The 19124-nt window shown below is 46.6% G+C and overlaps 1 protein-coding gene across 1 annotated transcript; it reads left to right on the plus strand.

The window, feature by feature from the left end:
• Positions 1-1127: 1127 nt before the first annotated feature.
• Positions 1128-3152, plus strand: LOC124696591 (B3 domain-containing protein Os03g0212300-like). Its single transcript, XM_047229299.1, has 4 exons — positions 1128-1234; positions 1852-1925; positions 2024-2584; positions 2708-3152. Exons 2-4 carry the CDS (start codon positions 1863-1865, stop codon positions 2993-2995), a joined length of 912 nt encoding a protein of 303 aa, XP_047085255.1. The 5' UTR covers positions 1128-1234; positions 1852-1862; the 3' UTR covers positions 2996-3152.
• Positions 3153-19124: the final 15972 nt, after the last annotated feature.

The following is a 19124-nucleotide window of genomic DNA, read 5'->3' on the forward strand; positions in this document are numbered from 1 at the left end:
GAAACGGTACATCAAAATTGGACCGTCCTGTCTCCAATAAGCAATAAAATCGAGGTCATACTCCCTAATGGATTTCTTAACAAAAAAATGTTTTCCTGAATCCTTAAACCCTTAACTATTTCATGTTAATCCTTTTAAATTTGTCATTAAGATTTCGAGGTTTTGATTCTAATACGATTACTCCTCTGCATATTTTTCTTATCGTAAGACTTTTTTTGCGAACCCTTCTATCCTTAGAAATAGAGGGCGGTAAATAAAGAGCTTCATCTCGCTCTAAGTCATCATCATCCTCCAAATCCTCACAAATTAAGGTTGGAAGCACGAGAAACCGCCAGCAAATAGATGTGTTTTTATTATTATCAACTGGATCATCAGTATCTTTTAACAAAGTTAAAGTACGATGAAGCTCAAAATCTTTAATTACCCTAGCCGATGCAATAGACTCCAAATAAGAATTTCCCAAAGACACTTCCAACGACAAAGCATTATCTATAAATGTGCTCATCAGAGAATGAAAGTAATGATAATTAGTAATAAGAACACGAAGATCTCCTGCGTGTTCTCGAAAAAAAAATTACAAAGATGGGACCAGTTTGATATTTAATCAAATCCCACCGGGTTACAGACCACTCGGGCATTGATACAAGTCAAGAAATTAGGAGGCCTTAACAAAATCTAATAATTCTCATAAGTGGGACGATGATCACACTTGCTTTATTTGTCCGTGCTGATAAACAACGTCACGTACTATGTTTGAAAAACAGCAAAGCTAGCCGAATGGTATTCTCTGGAGAAAAGGCAAAGAAATTAAGAGGCTCCCAACTCATGGAGAAGACCAGAGAACGTATCTCTGACATGCAGATGCAGCAAGGGACTAGCACCGGCCATTCCATATCTGCAGTCAACACGCTTCACATGCACCACTGCGAGGCTGCTATCCCCGAAGTGAAGTAATCCAAGAAGCCAAAAATGGAACATGGCAGAATGATCATGGCGCAGTCCCTTTCTTCATCCTCACACCGGAAGGATATTCTTGTACCTCCTCTCTGCTCACCTGCCCGGACACCAAGCCAAAACGCCCCTGGGCAGTGGGCACTATCAACCCCTGCTGCCTACCTGCTCCTCGATCGCTCCTTGCTGGCTTCCGTCGAGAGTGAGGAGGCCAAAGTCGCCGGCTCCGCTCACGTCCTCCTCAGTCGCGCCGGTGATCCGCTGGCCGCTTCCGTCAGGGAAGGTATGCTCGGCACAAAACAGAGCGACGATGTGGGCTTGCCATCTGTTGATCTTTCTCGTTGTGAATTTGGAGTGGGTTTTCCATATTGTTTTGGTATTGGATCTTGCATCAAGGTATTATCTAATTCATGGCAAGCATCGCTTCAAAAAAAAAAAAAGGCTGAGTTTACGGTCTTCTGATCTTCCCCTTGTTCTTGGCTGCTACTAGGCATGATCTATATCGATCAAGACTAGTTCTACTGTTGAATCTCCTACTTCGCTGAAAGAACTCCTAAGAACCTTGGCTATTTTTTAGCAGCACTCAAAACTTCTACACCAACCACCATATCCGTTCTTCCCCAAATCTCACCCTTTTACATCCTGCCAGACTAGCCAAATGCTATCCAAGGTAGTACAAACTCTTGGATTCGTCAAATCAAACAGTAACATGCAGAAGCGCCTTCTTTTAAACCGAGTAAATGATGAAGAATATATTGTCAAGAAAAAAGAAAGAGATATGGTGTACCGGCCTTTGATGCATTCCATGTCCTAGATATTTGTTGCAGAACACATACTCCAGCTAGGAACATATGTAAATTCGATTTGAATCCTCGCCATCTTCGCTATCTGAATATGCAGAGATAGGCGGAATGGACGACTTGGCAGATTTCGAGTTCTTCAAGATCATACTTGAAGACGGCTCGCGGAAGCTGGTATACAATACATCTCCCTCTTTGCGTTTCACCCATCTGTTTATCACTCTGCTTCTTATTGTTTGATAGGTTCAATCACTGCTTGACCATTGCTGCAGAGGCTCCCTGACAAGTTTGCAAGCGTGCTCGACGGCCGCGAGCCCCGGGAAGTGAAGCTGCGGGAGGCCGGCGGGGGGCGTCTGCTGTGGGACGTGGAGGTGGTTTTCGACGGCGAGGGTCACATGTATCTCGGGCGAGGCTGGGACCAGTTCGCCCGCGAGTACGACGTCCAGCGTGGGCACTTCCTCGTTTTCAGCTACGACGGCGACGCGGTGCTCGCCGTGAAGGTGTTCGACGGAACCATGTGCCGCAGGCACTACAAGCACGACGACGACGACGATTATGACAGCGTGACGATTAAAGAAGAAGATCCAAGTAGCTGCGAAAGTGGCAGCAACAACAGCATCGACAGTAGCGGCAACAACAGCATCTACACTGGCAGCAAGAACAGCATCGACAGTGGCGGCAACTACAGCATCTACACTGGCAGCAAGAACAGCACCGACAGTGGCAGCAAGAACAGCAGCTCGCCGGAGATGGACGTCGACGACGCGCCGACGTCGCAGTTCACCGTCATGCTGAGGCAGTGCCACTTGGGCGCGAAGCAGAAGCAGTACCTGGTGAGTGCGTTCATGCTCGACCATGGTCCATGGCTAGCTCTCTGCTTCGATTGATGTACATGTCCGCTCGTGCTATCTAGTTACTGACTGATTCCTTCCGCCGGTGGCCGGATCGTGACGCAGAACGTACCGGTGGAATTCCAGATCGCGCACGAGTACCACAAGAGGAGCAGGGTGGTTCTGCGGATGCGCGGCAAGTCGTGGCCCGTGAACCTCAAGCACAACAACCGGTCGGTCGGCAATCCCCGCACGTCCCTCAGATACGGGTGGCACCAGTTCTGCGTCGACAACCGCCTCGACGTCGGCGACACCTGCTTCTTCCGGGCGCTCCGCGGGGGCGACGCCGGCCGCGGCGAGGACCACGTGCTCAAGGTGGAGGTGCGCAAGCGAGACGGCACCTTCGTGTACTGATAAGCCGTGTTGGCGTGGCCATCGCCGGCATCCCAGAATGATCAGGAAAATGGAGTTTCCTGTCTTCAGTTCTTTGACACTAATGACTAGGCTTTCAGTTAAACTGTGCTTTAATTATGGTAGGTTACTGCTGATGCTAATAGCAGAGTAGCTGGGGAATCAACATGACTAGATGGTCCATGCGCGTCTTGTCGCGCCGACTTCCGATGTTTCTGTTATTTAGAGTGTGATTTTCCTTTATCGTTTTGCATGTGGGCTTGGCTTTTAGGGCATGCCCAATGCACTGCTCTAGAGATACTACTTCATAACTTTAGCTAGGTTAAGGTGGTTCAAAGTAGATTTAGATGAGGAGGCAGCCTCCTCTTTAAGAAGTGGGATCTTAATCTTTAAAAGCATGATTTTTTGAGAGAGAAAGAGATACATAGTATCATATTTATGGGGTTCTTTTTCTTTATTTATTAAAGTTATAGTTTTTATTGGAGAGATAAAATTTATCATGTTGCTTCTGACAACTTTTTTTATATGGAGGGCTAGTTGTGTATGTCACCATTGCTCATGCCCTTAATATTCCAACCAGCTTGTCTAGGACTTCCGATGTTTCTATTATTTAGCGTGCGATTTTCTTTTATCGTTTTGCATGTGGGCTTGGCTTTTAATACTCTAACCAGCTTGTCTAGGACTCTCGGGTGCGTGAATATAAACTGCTAGCCGCAGAAGCCACGTATTAACTGTGAATTAACTCGCTGGCAATCCAAATGCGATCGGCAACCTCCCTCGTCTACTTCTGCCATGACCTGAAAATATACTATTCTCAAAACACTCAGAACGCTTTTTGAAAAATAATGCACTCGGAAAAGAAAGCATCCGGATGGTAAACGTTGGGTACCCAGTATGCGACGCCTCTATCCCCTGGGCATAGAACTTCTTAGCCACTGTAGGACGCCCCCTTTTCTTCTTCATTGTTTCGACTGCCTTGCCGCTGCCCTCCGTGTTGACATCCTCCACATCTTTGTTCATCTTTTTTTTGCGGGGGACGTCTTTGTCCACTTGATCCGGAGCACGAAACGAAAATTGGGAAGGCAGTCGGTTTCCATATTTGCACACAAATACAAACCAAACATCCCAAAAAAAAAAGCCCCATGGCCAGAGCATCAACGCACACGTCAACAAGAACAACACTCCAGCAGCAGTAGTCCAGAGGGTAAAGCGGCCAAAAGGTGATCCTTATACAAAAGAAGCACATCATGCACAGACTAATAAAGCACAAATGCCACATATGAAAATCGAAGACGAAAGAGCAGACAAAAAATTGAAGAACGAAAAGCATAGATCAGAATCTCAGTGCGTACATATTGTACATCAGTCTCTATACTGGAAATCTATGGATTCTCAGAGAAGAGAATCTGAGACACCACCACATCCACAACATAGCTCCTTCCAGCCAGCCTTGACATATCAGAAGGAAGAATCTCATTACTCGCAAGAACTCATTGATAAGCACATCAGCGGGCTTGCCAATTAAATCCATGGCAACGTCTCCAAAAAAAAAAAAAAAAAACCATGTCAACCACCGTGTCACCATCTTCCGCCTTCACGCAAAGCTTGTACCTTAAAACCACCCAATAATGAGGAGCGCAAACCATAGACAACGGACATGGAAAAAGTCCTCGAACAGCTGACGATACCTAGGACTGGCACTCTGGTTGCTACATGCCTTTCGTGAGCAACGGAACACATCGCCATCCTCAACAGCTCCACAGCTACACCGATCACATGACCGGAACCAACAGTTCTGATTGTCTGCGATGGCGTGCACTTTCATCCTGCACCTGAACATCCTATCCTGCATTTTGGGCCACACATCCTGTGAGACAATGATCAACCTAAAATGCAACTGTCACGAAGGACAAAGGAAACAACATATAACATAACCTTGATTGGAATGAGATCTGCAAGATAGGCCACGAAAAAGTTTTCAGCACTAAGTGCAGCAAGACGACGGCCCTTCTCCCTGAATCATTCGACGGTGTAATCAAGCCCAATAATCCTTCAAGCATCAGCTAGAACATTTCAGAATACAACAATCAGGCATAACAACACAGGTTACAAACATTCTAAAAAACTACTACATAACAACCACCTGTTTCGAAAGGAAAAGACATGTGGATCCGCATAATTAACACAAATCCTCGAACCGTAGCTTGGGGTCAGATTAACAAAACTAAAACATACTTAGGCACACTTACATTGGAAAAACAACTGAGGAAGTAACACCTTAAAACTGTTAGAAACTAATGTGCTAATGTGCGTAAAACGAAATAGAAACCGCCAGACTCGTGTTGTCTGCCTGTCGCCCATGGAATGGAGCACCAACAAAAAAATTCAAACCTGAAACAGCAGGAACACAGCACACACTGCTATTCAGGGGAAAACCGAGACGCACTCGCGTAAATCTATGGAACTGGACACTATGTTCCACAATGACGAAAGAACGAACCACAAATAACAGAGGGAACAAAACAACTAAAACTCAAACCAAAAAAATTAACAAAATGCAAGGCTATGGTATGCAGTAGAACGGACCAAACTGAAATCCAGAACAAAATGTAAAACCGATCCTACTCAATAGTGACGAAAAAACTCCATCAAAAGATTGATGGCTGCCTCCATGCAACCAGGTACCTGTCTGCTCAAATCATCTCTGATTGTGGACCGATAGAACAGACATACATTTGAAGTAACCGAAAGAGAAAAACACACCACGAAACTCCCGGTCAGCAAGGAAACTACCATTGAAGAAACTACCACAATCAGTACACCTGCATCATCTGTAATCCACAAAGAAACTAAACAACTAAGATACACATAATCATCTTAAACATGCAGACTGCAACCACCAAAACCTATAGAACCATCAAACTGAAAACCGAAAAAATGTGAAACGCCAAAACGCATCCCCTATGTATGGCAGACCCTCGTTCCCATGATACTTCAAACGCAACGCAAATTAAGCAGGAAAAAGTATATCTCTGACCAAGAGAAAAAGTTTATCAATCCTAACCTGACATAGAAGGACATTCCCCTTTTCAATGCTGCAACAAACTAAAGGACAAACATAGCATGCTTTGCAGTAGACCAAAAATATACATGTGTTATGCGTATGTAGCACATGGCCCAACATGCATTAAGTTAGGGAAAGCAAACCCGGGATCTCAATTAGGAAGTTTTCCTTTTAGATTAGGAATCCATCATTTAGATTGCTCCATACACAGATAATAGATCAGAGCCCTCATACACATAAAGTGAAACATCTATCAGGAATTCAGGCGAGAACTAAAAGAAGAATTCTTGCAACTTTCCCCTATAGTCAAGAGCCTCAACCTAACCATTGTACACAACAACAAGGACATATCTAGATTGCATAGAAACATCAACTGCATAGGTAATACAACATGCTCTCACTTCGAAAGCATAAGCTAAGAAAACACCATATGCCACATAGTACAAATAAGTATTGTTAACAATTCAAAAATAAGGCCAAGTGAGAACGCAGCTCTAATATAGCAGAAAAATGTATTGTAACTACTGAATCAAAGGACTGTGCAGCAAATTCAGTTAGTACATTAGTTGTATAGTCCATATAGAACATTTCTGGACAGAGGAAGTAAGCAACACCTACATCTGAATAGCTATGGAAAGGGCCTTGAGCTGGCACAAAAGCCTTCAAGCAAGGTATACACACAATAATTTTCTGAGATACTTATTTCAATGAGCGCTTGTCGTCGAACTGTCTTATCACAGCAAGGCTAAATCTACGTTAAAAAACAAACTGACTCGAAATCTGCAGCTATGCACTGCATAGAGAAAACTGAATCATGCAACACATCAACCTGTCACACACCAGCACACATCGGTATTTGAGCCTAATATCAATATTTTGAGCTCAATATCATTTCGACAAGCATATAATTCTCACATTGTATCAGTGACTCCTAGTCATGACCAGTCTAAGTGTCTAACGCCTAGGATTCCAGGTATAGTTTAAAAACAGAATGAAATGCACCTGCAAATAAAATTCATAGAGAAATCAAATACTTTTCGAAAAGGTGGTAAAGGAAAAATCAAATATTATGTGTAGAAATGGTTATAAAGGAAAATGGAAAATGGAAATTATTTATTGGATAATGCCAAAACAAAGGATATAATCTATATGCTGATGTGTATAACCATTCCAAAAATAATTTGACAGATTCACCATTGCAATCATGAACAGTAAATAACGATAGTTTACCTTTTAACATATTTACAAATTCCACCGAAGTTGGCACCAGGCAGTGTACTACATTAGCAAGACATTTTTAAGTAGCGCTGCTACTATTCCTCTTAAGTTTCAAACCCAAGCTTACTACCATACAGAATCAAGATGCACAGTCTAGGTCGGCAGGTTGAACACCCCAAATGCTGAATGTTGGGGACGATTCTTGTGAATCTTGAGCATAGAGGAAATTACCCAACGAAGTAGGTACAACACACTAGCGGCGTAAGGCTATCCCATGTCCAGCACTAGCGAGGATGCACAGTAAGCAACAATAGACTCAAAAATGTTGTAGGCCATTGATCTAGGGAACATTGGGTATATTCTTTTCAGCTTGACGGCGCTTGCAGTCTCAACGGAGTACTGAACTGCTATGGAAATTCCAAGAAAACTAATAAGAGCAAAATAACCAGAAACGCAATAGTAAGTATCTCTGTGAGACCTGTAGCGCAGCTAATTCCTCCATGAGTCAAAATTGGGGAATGATAGTGCACGGATGAAGCAGTAATGAATAGAAATATGATTGAGAGAGATCACGATCTAGTTTTCAGAGCTCGTAGGGTTCAGGCCCATAGCAAGGGAGTTCAAATTAAAGCTGTATGAGAGAGAGACCTTGCCGGCCATGACAGGTCAGAGATAGGGAACCCATCCCTGGAGGCAGAGGAAGTCCTCCCGTCCAGCAGAGCCACAGCATGTCCTCGTCGGTGCCGGGACACATGGCGCCGCCCAGGCTGCTCCTCAACACTCATGTGCAAACAATCAGTTCAATCAAGAGGAAGTATATGACATCAAACCATAACATACATTTAAATCCATACAACAATAAAAGCTATCGAAGGACCAAATATTGCTAAACAATCCATGGAGTTGAGCACATAGTTGATTTTTTTGTCTCAAAATCGAAGTGCACATGAGCATATCAGAGAAGGGCACCATGTTCTTCTCAATTTGCAAAATCGGAGCTGAAAAAGGCAAAATCGGAATCGGGGAAGACAAGGTCGAAATGGATAGGGATCGGCTTCTTGATTCCCGTCGCCGCCGCGCTTGATTCGCAGTGCCGCCGTGCCTGATTCCCAGCACCGCCGCATCTGCAAGCAGACGCCCCGCCCATGGTTCCCGGCGCCTCTGCCGCACCTGCTCGCCTGAGAGCCGCTGCCTCCCCTGGTTCCCGCTGCCGCCACCTAGCCTGGAACCTGCCGCCGCCACCGCCTGCCTAAGAAGAAGGTGGGGAGAGGGAGAGAAACGAGCGGGTTGGGTCGTACGGGTTCAGTTGACCAAACACCTCAGACGACGGTTCCAAGAGTGGGACCCACGACAGCGATCCCTGGAACACAGACGCTCGCAACCCTGGGAGCTTAGGGCATCTCCAACCGCGCGACCCAAGCGGACGCGCTGGGCCGTCCGTTTGGGCCGTTTGCGTGGCCGAACGGACACCCGGACAGCGGCCTGCGTCCGCGTGTCCGTTTGGGTCGCACGCTGCGCCCAACGCGCGGACGCAGCGCATTGGTAATAAAATAAAACAGAAATGAAAATAAAAAGGAAAAGAACAAAACATAAATTTAAACTAGTTGGTCATTAAACTTAGCCCTATTTTGGGCAAATTTTACACAAAAGAAAGCCATATATGGCTTTAAACTAAAAAAAGCAAACCCTAGCCGGGGTTTGCGAGCACGCGGTGGCCGCCAGCGATACTACCCCCGGTAGTACTCGTCATCGTCGGCGTCGATGACGACGACGCCGCCCGGCGGCGACGCGGCTGTTCGGCTCGACACGCCGGAGGGCACCGGGGACTCCGGCCGGGGGTCCCACCTGCGCCCTTTCCCGGGCGGAGTGCGCGTTCGGCGGGCTCGCCGGCTCGCGCAGCCGTTCCCTCCGCGCCCGTCGGAGCTGCTCCTCCGTCTCGCGTGGCCGGGCGCTCCTCCTCCGCCGGCGCGCGGCCCGGCGCTCCTCCTCCCGGAGCGCCGCCCGACGCGTAGCCTCCTCCCGACGGCGCGCCGGCTCGAGGAAGGCCCACGCGTCCGCCCGGGCGTCCTCCCGGGCCTTCCCGGCCGCCTCCTCCGGCCGCGGAGGTGCGCGGCGTCTCGGCGAGGAGCGGCCATTTGGCCGGCTCGTCGAGGTCCCGCTGCTCGCGGGACGCCGCGAGCGCCGCCCGCGGCTCCGGGTCGTTCTCCTCCTCCCGGGGCTGCGGCCGCGGGCCGGGGCCGGGGCCGGGGCGCGGGCTCGTTGATGTAGAGGCCGCCGGGCGGCGGCCAGCCCGCCTAGCAGGCGTGCTCGGCCGCGCGCGAGGCCGCACCGTCGCGGATGTGAAGCACGTGCGCCGCCGCGCATCGTGCTCCACCTCGAACCACAAGTCCCAGTTGGGACTTGCGTCTCCGTACGCGGGGTCCTGCCGGAGGTCCGCCGGCAGCTGAGCGCGGCGCCTCCGGATCTCGGCGTAGCGGGCGCGGCTCGACGCCGGGATGGGCGGCACCGGAACCCGATCCGGGCTCGGGTGCCGGCCGTGGGGAAGGTGCACGTCCCCCACGGCATTGGGACGCCGGCGTCCCGGAACATCCGCGCCACCGCTACGGTGACGTAGATCCGGTCGCGTCCGGGCGTCGCCGGCGGCCCCATGGCGAACGGCGCCGGCGCGGCCGGCCGGCTGCTGCCGGCCTCGTGGCCGTTGGCGGATGGCGAGAACTCGCGCTTCGGGGCCATGGCGGCGCGGAAGCTTCGAGCTTGCGCGTGCGGCCGGAGTGGAAAGTGGGGACTGGATAGGGACAGTCCCCTTCCCCAGTCCACATTTAATAGGACTGGGGCACCGACAGTGGGCCAGCCACGCGGACAGGGCGGACACGCGAGGACGCCGCGTGCCATCCGCGGCCACGCAAACCCGGCCCAGATTTGGGCCGGGTTTGCGTCGTTCCGGACGCCGCGGCCGTCCGCTTTTGCGGTGCGTCCCCGCGTTGGACCGGGTTTTTGTCCGGCTGGACCCATCCGGACGCGCGGGCGCGGGATGGGTCGCCCCGTTGGAGATGCCCTTAGTGCTCTTTAGGGATTGCTCAATTGTGTGCAATGAAATTCTTCTTCATCTCTCTTACTTTCTTGCGTGAACATGTCATCGTTGTGGAAGGATTCTTAGGATAGTGCGATAACCATTCCACGGCTGGTACTCCTTTCTTTGCAGTTCCTCGACATGACATTTTAAAGGAAGAGTGCTCCATTGTTTGCATCAGACCAGAGTAAAATCTGAATTTCTTTGTCTAAAACTATCAAGTCTGTTGGGCCTAACACCGTCAGCAGCTGACTTCGGAAAAATAAAATAAGCCGTTCTAAAAACTATTCCCACATGACTAGGTCTCGTGGAATTTAGTTAAGGTAGAGTATATCTGGCATTGGATCTCTGCCGCTCGTTTTCGGAAAACCTCCCGAAATCGCTCTTGTACGTCCCGCGACGGGGTCGTAGCACAAGTGGATTGCATTCTTGGTGGTGTTCCTCGAGTACCGAACCACGATTTTCGGGTGGAACCTAAGATCTGGTCTTTATTGGTTGTACCTAAAAACGGTCTTGTTGAATGCATTGTTTAAGAAACTCGGACTTTCTCCTGGATGAAAAACCCAAGATCTTCGCTAGGACGATGGCAACAATTGTGCATTGTTTGCTTGGAGATGTTGCTTTTGAAGAATCTCATTTGTAGTACAGGTGTTGTCTTCCGTTGTGGTTAGAGTGCTACTGTTGTGAGTGATTCAACACTGTGACGGGGTCTTGGTTTTCTTTTCACCTTTTGTATTGGTTGTATGCATCCCTTAGACTAGGTGTAATTGGTATCTTTCTAATATTAATATATTTTCTCTATCAAAAAAGAAAGTCTCTCCTCCAACTTCACTCACATATGTGTGGTCCCTCCTGCTTGCCTACTTCATCCTTCCTCACATTCTTGATATATGCATTCCAAACTGGTCCATCCAATCAAGCCTATGACACGAGAGCCGATGTTAGTCATAACAAAATATCTTCTTAAAAAAGTGCTAGTCGTTCCAATGCAGAGGGTGGGTTCTCCTGTTTTTGAAAAATAATTTTGCGCCACACCCATGAGTTGAAACAAAAATGCTCACTAATTGGCTAATTTATTGATATAGGAATTACATTGCTATTATTTTATATTTATTTGGTTACAATAATTATGTTCTCACTGTGCTTGTGCTTATGATACTAGCACTCGGTGGATCGTTAAGGCATGTTTGATTGCTCGGAACGTCGTTTCTCGCGTTCATTGGGCCCAAAATCGGTCGATTGGTTGGCTGGATCGCATGAAAAAACTGCATCGCACGAACTTTAAAGCAGCCCAAAGGTTAACCCGCGAGGAACCCTTGATTCTGTCGTGTTTTTCCGGGGACACAAGCTGGCATGCGCGAATCGGTCAGATTCGTGCTCGAGGGAAACACGGCGGAAAAGGGGGAAGCTCCCCGTTTAGGCACGCAAAGTAGCCTCACCGCCTGATGAGGTTGATGTTTGACGTGGTGTTGCTGCGACAGATAACACGGCTTGAAAGAGCAAGAGGCAGGAGTGGGCTGACGAGAGGTCACACCAGGATCTGAAAAAGAAGAAGAGAAGCATTCCCGTGATGTGTGTTGTCCCATGAACTACTCCATGTTGTATGTCATGAACTACTTGTGCGCTCTTCACTACCATTTGTGATTAGCTAGGGTCTAACTTGTTCTGCATTTGTAAGTAGCTAGGATTGAACGCTGATGAGGGGTAATGTCACCATTTAGGAGAAATGGTAACTAGAACTATGTCCCGTACATAACCAAACATGCAAAATGTGTACTTGAGACGCAAATTGCAGTTTTCTTGCTAACCAAATAAGTCGCACAATTGGGCTGAAAAACTTTATTGGCAACCAATCAAACTCTTCAGGTATATGGCTTTGGCCCAGTTAAACATGGCTTTAGGGAGAAAATCTCGCCCGATGCATCAAAGAGATGTGACCAACCAATGAGGCCCTTAGCTACTGTATATGCAGCATGCCTATGATGTGTTTGTAGTTCTATGAGGCGGTTTCGTCTGGTGGTGCTTAGCGGACATCAGCGAAGGATTTTTTTGCAGCACCTACATCAGTGGTATTGGTGACCTCGGACACTCTAGATCTGCACGCCCTCTATAGGATAAGTAGAGTTTCGGCAACAGATGTGCCCAACCTTAATTATTGAGTACCTTACTATTGATCGCTGAAAGTTCTAGCACTGATTCTAATTTACCGTTGTACAGACAATGAAGTCTATTGAGAATGCAATTTTATCATCTCCATTGGGCATCAATCCAACACCCGACGAGGCAATAGGATTATTGCAGTTGTCCCTCCGGAAGTATTAATGTTGATGTTATTGCCCTTCCTGCCGGTGCAGGCGGCACGACCTCGTTGGAGAACCCGTGCTTGGCGCCCTTGGCAGGCAGCAACTCCAGGGCGGTGGCGGTGGCGGCGGCGGCGGTTGGACAACGGTCAAGCGACTCGCAGCCAGGAAGTCCGAGACGGGGCTTGGTGCCCTTCAGGTCGTCATCTGCGCGGCCACCTGCGGCAGTTGAGAGGCCTATGTAGTCGAGCTCGAGAGGCGCCGACATGGGAAGCAGCGGGACATGAAGCTGGAGGAGTTGGAAGGGGGAGTAGGGGAGGGAGTGGAGCTGGTCGTTGGTGGTTTGATTGCTATATGAGGAAGAGGGAGAGCAAATGTGGTTGCACCAGCAGGGAATAGACTAGAGACTGTAGCAGGGACTAGAGGAAGAAGATGTGCCACGCCTAAGAGTACGGCGTGGCGCATCACAGATGTAACACGAGCACAAGGACGCAAAAAAAAGGACGCCACACTTGTGACCTTGGGGCCTACCGGTCCATGCTGCCTGCGGTGTCCTTGACACCGGCGTGGCTAAAAAGCTTAGTTTTGTGAAATTGTTTCTTCAAAAGTTTAATTTTCAAATCTGTTTCATTGTATGGTCATTTTTTTCGATTTTACCTAGGAATTGATTGCACGCAACAGACGGTCCACATGTGGCCTGGGAAGCTGTAATTTCCTGGAGGAATGTTTCTTCTCAATACTAAACTAAGAAAAGATCAACCTGGCAATGATGCAACAAGAATCATCACAAGGAGATTACTAACGAATGTGTTAAAATATCAAGAGTAATAACATTTCCAGACATGTAACATTCCACCTACATATGAAAAGCTAGGGTAGATTTGAAGTTGAGTTCTCAAATTTCTGGTCAACTATAAAACTATCATAAAAACTCAAAAGATAAAGCCTCAAAACAAAAACGCAAAGTTTTAAAACAAAGAAGCAAATATGTCAGCATTCAAATCCAAAAGTAGCCACGTAGCAACGATAAATGTACTCCATTGATACCCATACTAGTCACCATTTAATTTAAATCACGACTAGAGTATAATTTCCACATGACATAGTCAGAGATCTTGAAGCTCATTCAGTCTAACTACTAACATATAAGGATCAAACTTGCAGCTAAATCACCAACTCAGAGATCTTGAAGCTCATTCAGTCTAACTTCTAACATTCATTTGCATAAGCAGAAACAGGGGACGCTTAGTCCAAATTTCGACATAACATGTAGCAAAGATCTCAACACATCACCAACTTTCCACTTGGATGTCAACTAGTTACGGCTAGTCTACGATTAGGTGCACCAGATCAACTCTTTATCCTTGCATGCCTCCACCTTTCTTGCTTTCACCTTTCCCTAGCAAAACAAACATAATGTATGTCAAACATGATAGTTTCAAAGTAAGCAGGCATGTTTGAATTACTCATACAACATTCATAAAATGTATGTCAGAACATGACAGTTTCATAATAATCACAAGACATGTCAAAATGAGGCAAGGAATATTCATAGAATATATGAAAAACATAATAGTTTCAAAATAATCAAGCAGATTCGAAATGCTGATACAAAAAAAATACAAGGAGAAAATGGCTTAAAACGTTTTCTGAATAAGAAAAAATGGAGGGACAGTGTACAGCTGCAAGGAATATGGTTATGCCTATCTAGTCTGTTTGATCCGTCACTGTAGTTTCCAAATTGATTAATGAGCACCACCAATAATGAAATATACAATGGCATGCTGCCTCGGGTCAGTTCAAAAAGGCACTGAATTTAAATAGCGACATGTGGCAAGGATAATGCTTGTAATTTTCACGTGTTTCACTTCAAACCTTTGCCGCGCCCAGTTTTAGACTGAATTTATCCTTCCGCAAGTGACATATGTCAATGAATCTATGCTACCGATTCAGAATTTAACTACTGAAGTTCAACATGCATCCTGCTATATATTCACTGAATATGGCATGTTCTCCAAAAGCTTAAAAGTGGAGAAGTAGAACTATTACATTTTTTCATATATATACAAAAATGCAGTGAAACATGTAAAATATGTGTCCCTGAGATGGACGAATTTGAGTACTAGTGCTACACCGGGTTATAGTAATTTGGCATTAATTCCAAAATCATGACTGCTAATGAGTGCCAGTTTCTGGAGTCAAACAAATATGTTAATTTTCACAAACAATCAAGTTAACTGGATGTGGCAAACATGCAACATATGCCAATGAATGAATTTACGCTACAGATGTATAATGACAGTACTAAGCAGACAAGACATACATGGTTATCGGTAGTTAGTAGTATTACCTTGTGGTAAGCGCTTACGTATGCACTGCACTGGCTGGCGAAGGGTTGGGAACGTATCTGTTCTGCATTTTGTGGGCAGAAGGAGACTTTGTGATGCTGCATGTCAACCCTAAGCAAATACTGGCCCATGTACTCCACTTGACAAGCAACCACTTTCCGACGAGTGACGACTAGGTAGACAACATCATCTTCGTTCATGCTCAGCACTGGGAACAAGGGCAAGATCTTTGGCAAGCCCGACTGGAGGTAGTTGTTGCTTTCCCAGATGTCCCTCACAAAGCACTCATTGACTTTATTCCAATGACAGAGGTCTGCCGACAGTGTCCAGGCGGTCAATGATAATTCATTGCCCGGCCGGTGACCATAGCCATCCATGGTGACGAATTTGATGCTGCCATCAACACAGGCAACAGAACGGAACTCCTCTGCCCGCAATGGATGTTCAAACCGGTCATAGGCCATAGACTGCTGAGGCAACGGAATGTAGCGGAACTTTGGATGGCCATCAATGTGAAGCATCAAATCACAAATCAACATGCCTTTGAACAAATCCACCCAGCAGAGGACTGAGCCTCGATACGAGAAGCACATGTCGGCCTGGAAGACACAGTTAGGCAGACAAAGCTCAGGAGGGAAGCTGATGGGATACATGACCCACTCTGCGGCGGACGGCCGCCAAATGGAGAGTGCAGCTGTAGGGGGGGTGCAGCCTCTTTTCTTGGTGAGTTCAGCAAGAAGGTAGGTGTCCTCCTTGCCCTCCTTGAGGGAAAGGATGACAGATCCAAGCCCAATGTCTGCACGGGAGTAGTCATAAGGGGGCTGGGGGACCGCCGAGAGGGAGTTCTTGCTGGTGTCATAGATCAGATAGCCTCCTTTCAAATTGTTGCCGGGGCGGTAAGGGCCAGCGTACAAGGCGACCAGATTCTTGTCTGCGCTTGCGATGACAACAGAGAAGATGTCTTCGCATAGCTGCGGGATGGATTTCGTCGGCCGCAGTAAGCGCAGGGAGGATAGTTGTGGTGGACTGGCGAAGTGTGCATCTGGTTTGACACTCTGCAGGTAGACGAGGATGGCATCTTTGATGTCTTGGCGGCTTGGTACCTTTACTGTTTCTCCTTCTTCGCTGGATCTAGGGCGGCGCATCGAGTCGCTCGGGCCGCCCATCGAGTCTTGTGCTGCTTGGCTGGCGCCGCCGAAAGCTGACGCGTCGTGCTCGAAGAGAATCTCGCGCTTGAGCAAGACCCAAGCAGGGACCATGGCAGCTAGGGTTGCGTCGAGAAAAGAGGGCGGGAGGGTCACCAGCGACGGCGATTCAGGTCGAGGAAGGACAAGGACAAGGATGGAGTTGATTTGGCGAAGTGTGAATCTATCCAAGCTTTTTTTTTGATACAAGTGAATCTATCCAAGTTTGAGAGGGGAAGGAACGAGAGAAAGAGAGACGGCAACTCGTCAAGGAAAGGACCGACAAGGGAAGGGACAGCGATTGAGATTGAAAATAGGCAAAGGAAGCCAAGTCGACTGGGACACTGCTTCCTAGGCCTGTTCCTTAATTTTCTGAACAATCTTTGTACAGCAGCATAAGATTGATTAGAATTAGCAGGTAAACATATCCATTGGAAAGCTAGTATTTTCTTGCAATCATGATTACCATGTGAACCTAGTATATTCATGCGTTCTGGTGATGGCCTATTCAACGTTTCTGAAATCTGATCGCATATGACATATCTCTACGGGTTGAACATAAGTTTAGCATTACGGTTCATTGAAGTTCATGCAGAAAAATCATATTCATGTGTTCTAGTGATGGCAAATTAATTGTTTCTGAATTCTGATTGCACATAACATCTTTCTAAAGGGTGAACATAATTATACCATCGTGGTTCAGTAAACTTCATGCCAAAATTGATACGACTTACTACAGTATGAATTTATGAATATTTCCATTCACCTAAAATTTCTAATGTGATGATTTTGTAGAAGGGATAATCAGACTAGTAATGTTCAAGATTCAAGTGACATATCTGTTTCAAGAAACAATGATGGCTTTGAGCAAGAGACGGAAGCCAACGCAGAACCTGCACATGATCCCAATGAGGCTCAACCAGATGCCTTACATGAAGATCCCGAGTTGGGTTGGTATGACCTTTGATAGTGAGAATGATGTGCGAGAATACTACAAAGAATATGCTAAATCTAAAGGATTCAGCGTCACGAAAAGAAGCTCGCATACTAATGATGATGGAGAGCTAAAGTACCTTACACTTTGTTGCTCTCGCTATGGTAAGACTCAGTCTAACTCAAAAAAATTGTTCAGACCAAATCCATCAGCTGGGTTAGGATGCAAAGCCAAAATTAATATTACACGTCGTCATGATGGGAAGTTTCAAGTTTCAAAGGTCATTTTGGATCACAATCATACAATAAGTCCACTGAAATCTCGATTGTTTCAAGTCACTCCATGCCTATTTTTGGAACAAGAATCGCTTGACCTGGGCATTAGTAGTGTAAACATAAATCCAACGATCACAACTCCAGTACCACCAGGAGGTGTATACACAATGGCCATGCCACCAATTCTAGGAGCATATACAAGCTTGTTGTTTGAAGTTCAACAAAACTCTGCTGGAGTGGCAAGTTCTACAGACATGGAATTTGATGGAGATGGAATGTGAAGCAATAGGATTAATTAGAGTTAGAGAATACAGCCTTTCTCTTTTGCGCTTACAAGTTTAATCTAATTCTTTATTAGAGGTTTAGGCACCTTCTACTCAGCAGCCATCAGCCTAAAAGTGAAGTCTTTCATTACAGATGTTGAACTGAAGGTGATTGTAACTCCTGGCTTGGTAACCACCCTTTTGTATTCCAAATTTGTGATTAGCAGTGAATGTTTGCACTTTGTAGTAAACCATGTTTATCTGAATCTAAAGCTGACAGCTATACTGGATTTATCCAGCTAAAAAGATTTTGTTTTTCAATATTTTGGAAAATCATCTTTGCTCCCAGATCCTGTTATCTCTCGTGGATAGAGCATGTGAGCTATTAGCATTTATGCTATTGTTGGTCACTTGATTTCTGTGGCCTGCTTGTAACTGAATTTTGCAAAAGAAATGATACAGCAGCCACTGCATCTAAAGAAGACATGCTCTGATGGATCACGTCTTAGGCCAGCACAAGTACCAGGAGACAATTTATACCTTTGTTTTGATTGCTTCATCACTTAGTTTGAACAAAATTCAGTGCTGGAGCTTGAGTGCAATTATTTTTTGTGTAACTGGAATGGTATTTTAGCTACATCTCAGACTTAACTGAACTTTACAACCTATGGTCAGAACAAATCACAATGAGCAAGCTTTACAATCTTACATAATAAAGGAAACTGATAGTTCTTATATATGTATTGATACTGAACAAGTAAAGGTACATGACTGCGCATCTCACACATGCCATGCCTTCTACCAAATGTAAAGCTTGTGCATAGCTTGAACTTGTCTGAAGCATCGTGAAGCATCTCAGGTAATGCGTGGATTGCCGTAGCCCCGGCTATGAAGCAGAATTATTTCGAGGCCAGGTCTGCCCGGCCGTGAGCACCGCCGCGCCGCAAGAGTGCTCAACGCACCACGCCTTGCCGGAGGCCTCCGACCTGGGAGAGTCTGCAGTGATCTTGCAGAGTCCATGACGCCCTCACGTCTTCCGGCAGTTCACATCACTGGTGGCTGTCTGACAGCGCCGCTTCCGGGGATGGGGTGCTCAACGCGCGCAGATGCTACAGATGAAGGAGCCCGCCGCTGCACCGCAGGGGCGTCGCCGCTACCGACGAAGGAGCCTGCTGCCGCGCCTCTGAACAAACTACTGGGGAGCTCGCCTCGATGCGCCTAGAAAGGGCATCGATCCACTTTCGCCGCCTCGGAGGACTAGACCTTGCCGCTCGGGCGCCGATTTAAGACCGCCGTCGTTCCATAGCCTCAGGATGAAGGGATGGGGATTGGGAGATTTCTAAGATGAGTCACAATGGAAAGTATCATATACTATCATCTTGCACATGATACTAATTTACGATACTAACTCCACAATGCATAGTATCATAAGATAATATCATAGTATCATCATATTTAATATTTTGTAGAATCCCA

This window comes from Lolium rigidum, chromosome 3 (genome assembly GCF_022539505.1).
Source record: "Lolium rigidum isolate FL_2022 chromosome 3, APGP_CSIRO_Lrig_0.1, whole genome shotgun sequence".
NCBI classification, from domain to species: Eukaryota; Viridiplantae; Streptophyta; class Magnoliopsida; order Poales; family Poaceae; genus Lolium; species Lolium rigidum.

Bases quoted from the DNA above. Each gene is read 5' to 3' on its own strand.
- LOC124696591 (XM_047229299.1), top strand. From the start codon at position 1,863: ATGGACGACTTGGCAGATTTCGAGTTCTTCAAGATCATACTTGAAGAC. The intron at 1,926-2,023 runs GTATACAATACA...CCATTGCTGCAG, and splicing joins AAGACGGCTCGCGGAAGCTG to AGGCTCCCTGACAAGTTTGC. The intron at 2,585-2,707 runs GTGAGTGCGTTC...ATCGTGACGCAG, and splicing joins CGAAGCAGAAGCAGTACCTG to AACGTACCGGTGGAATTCCA.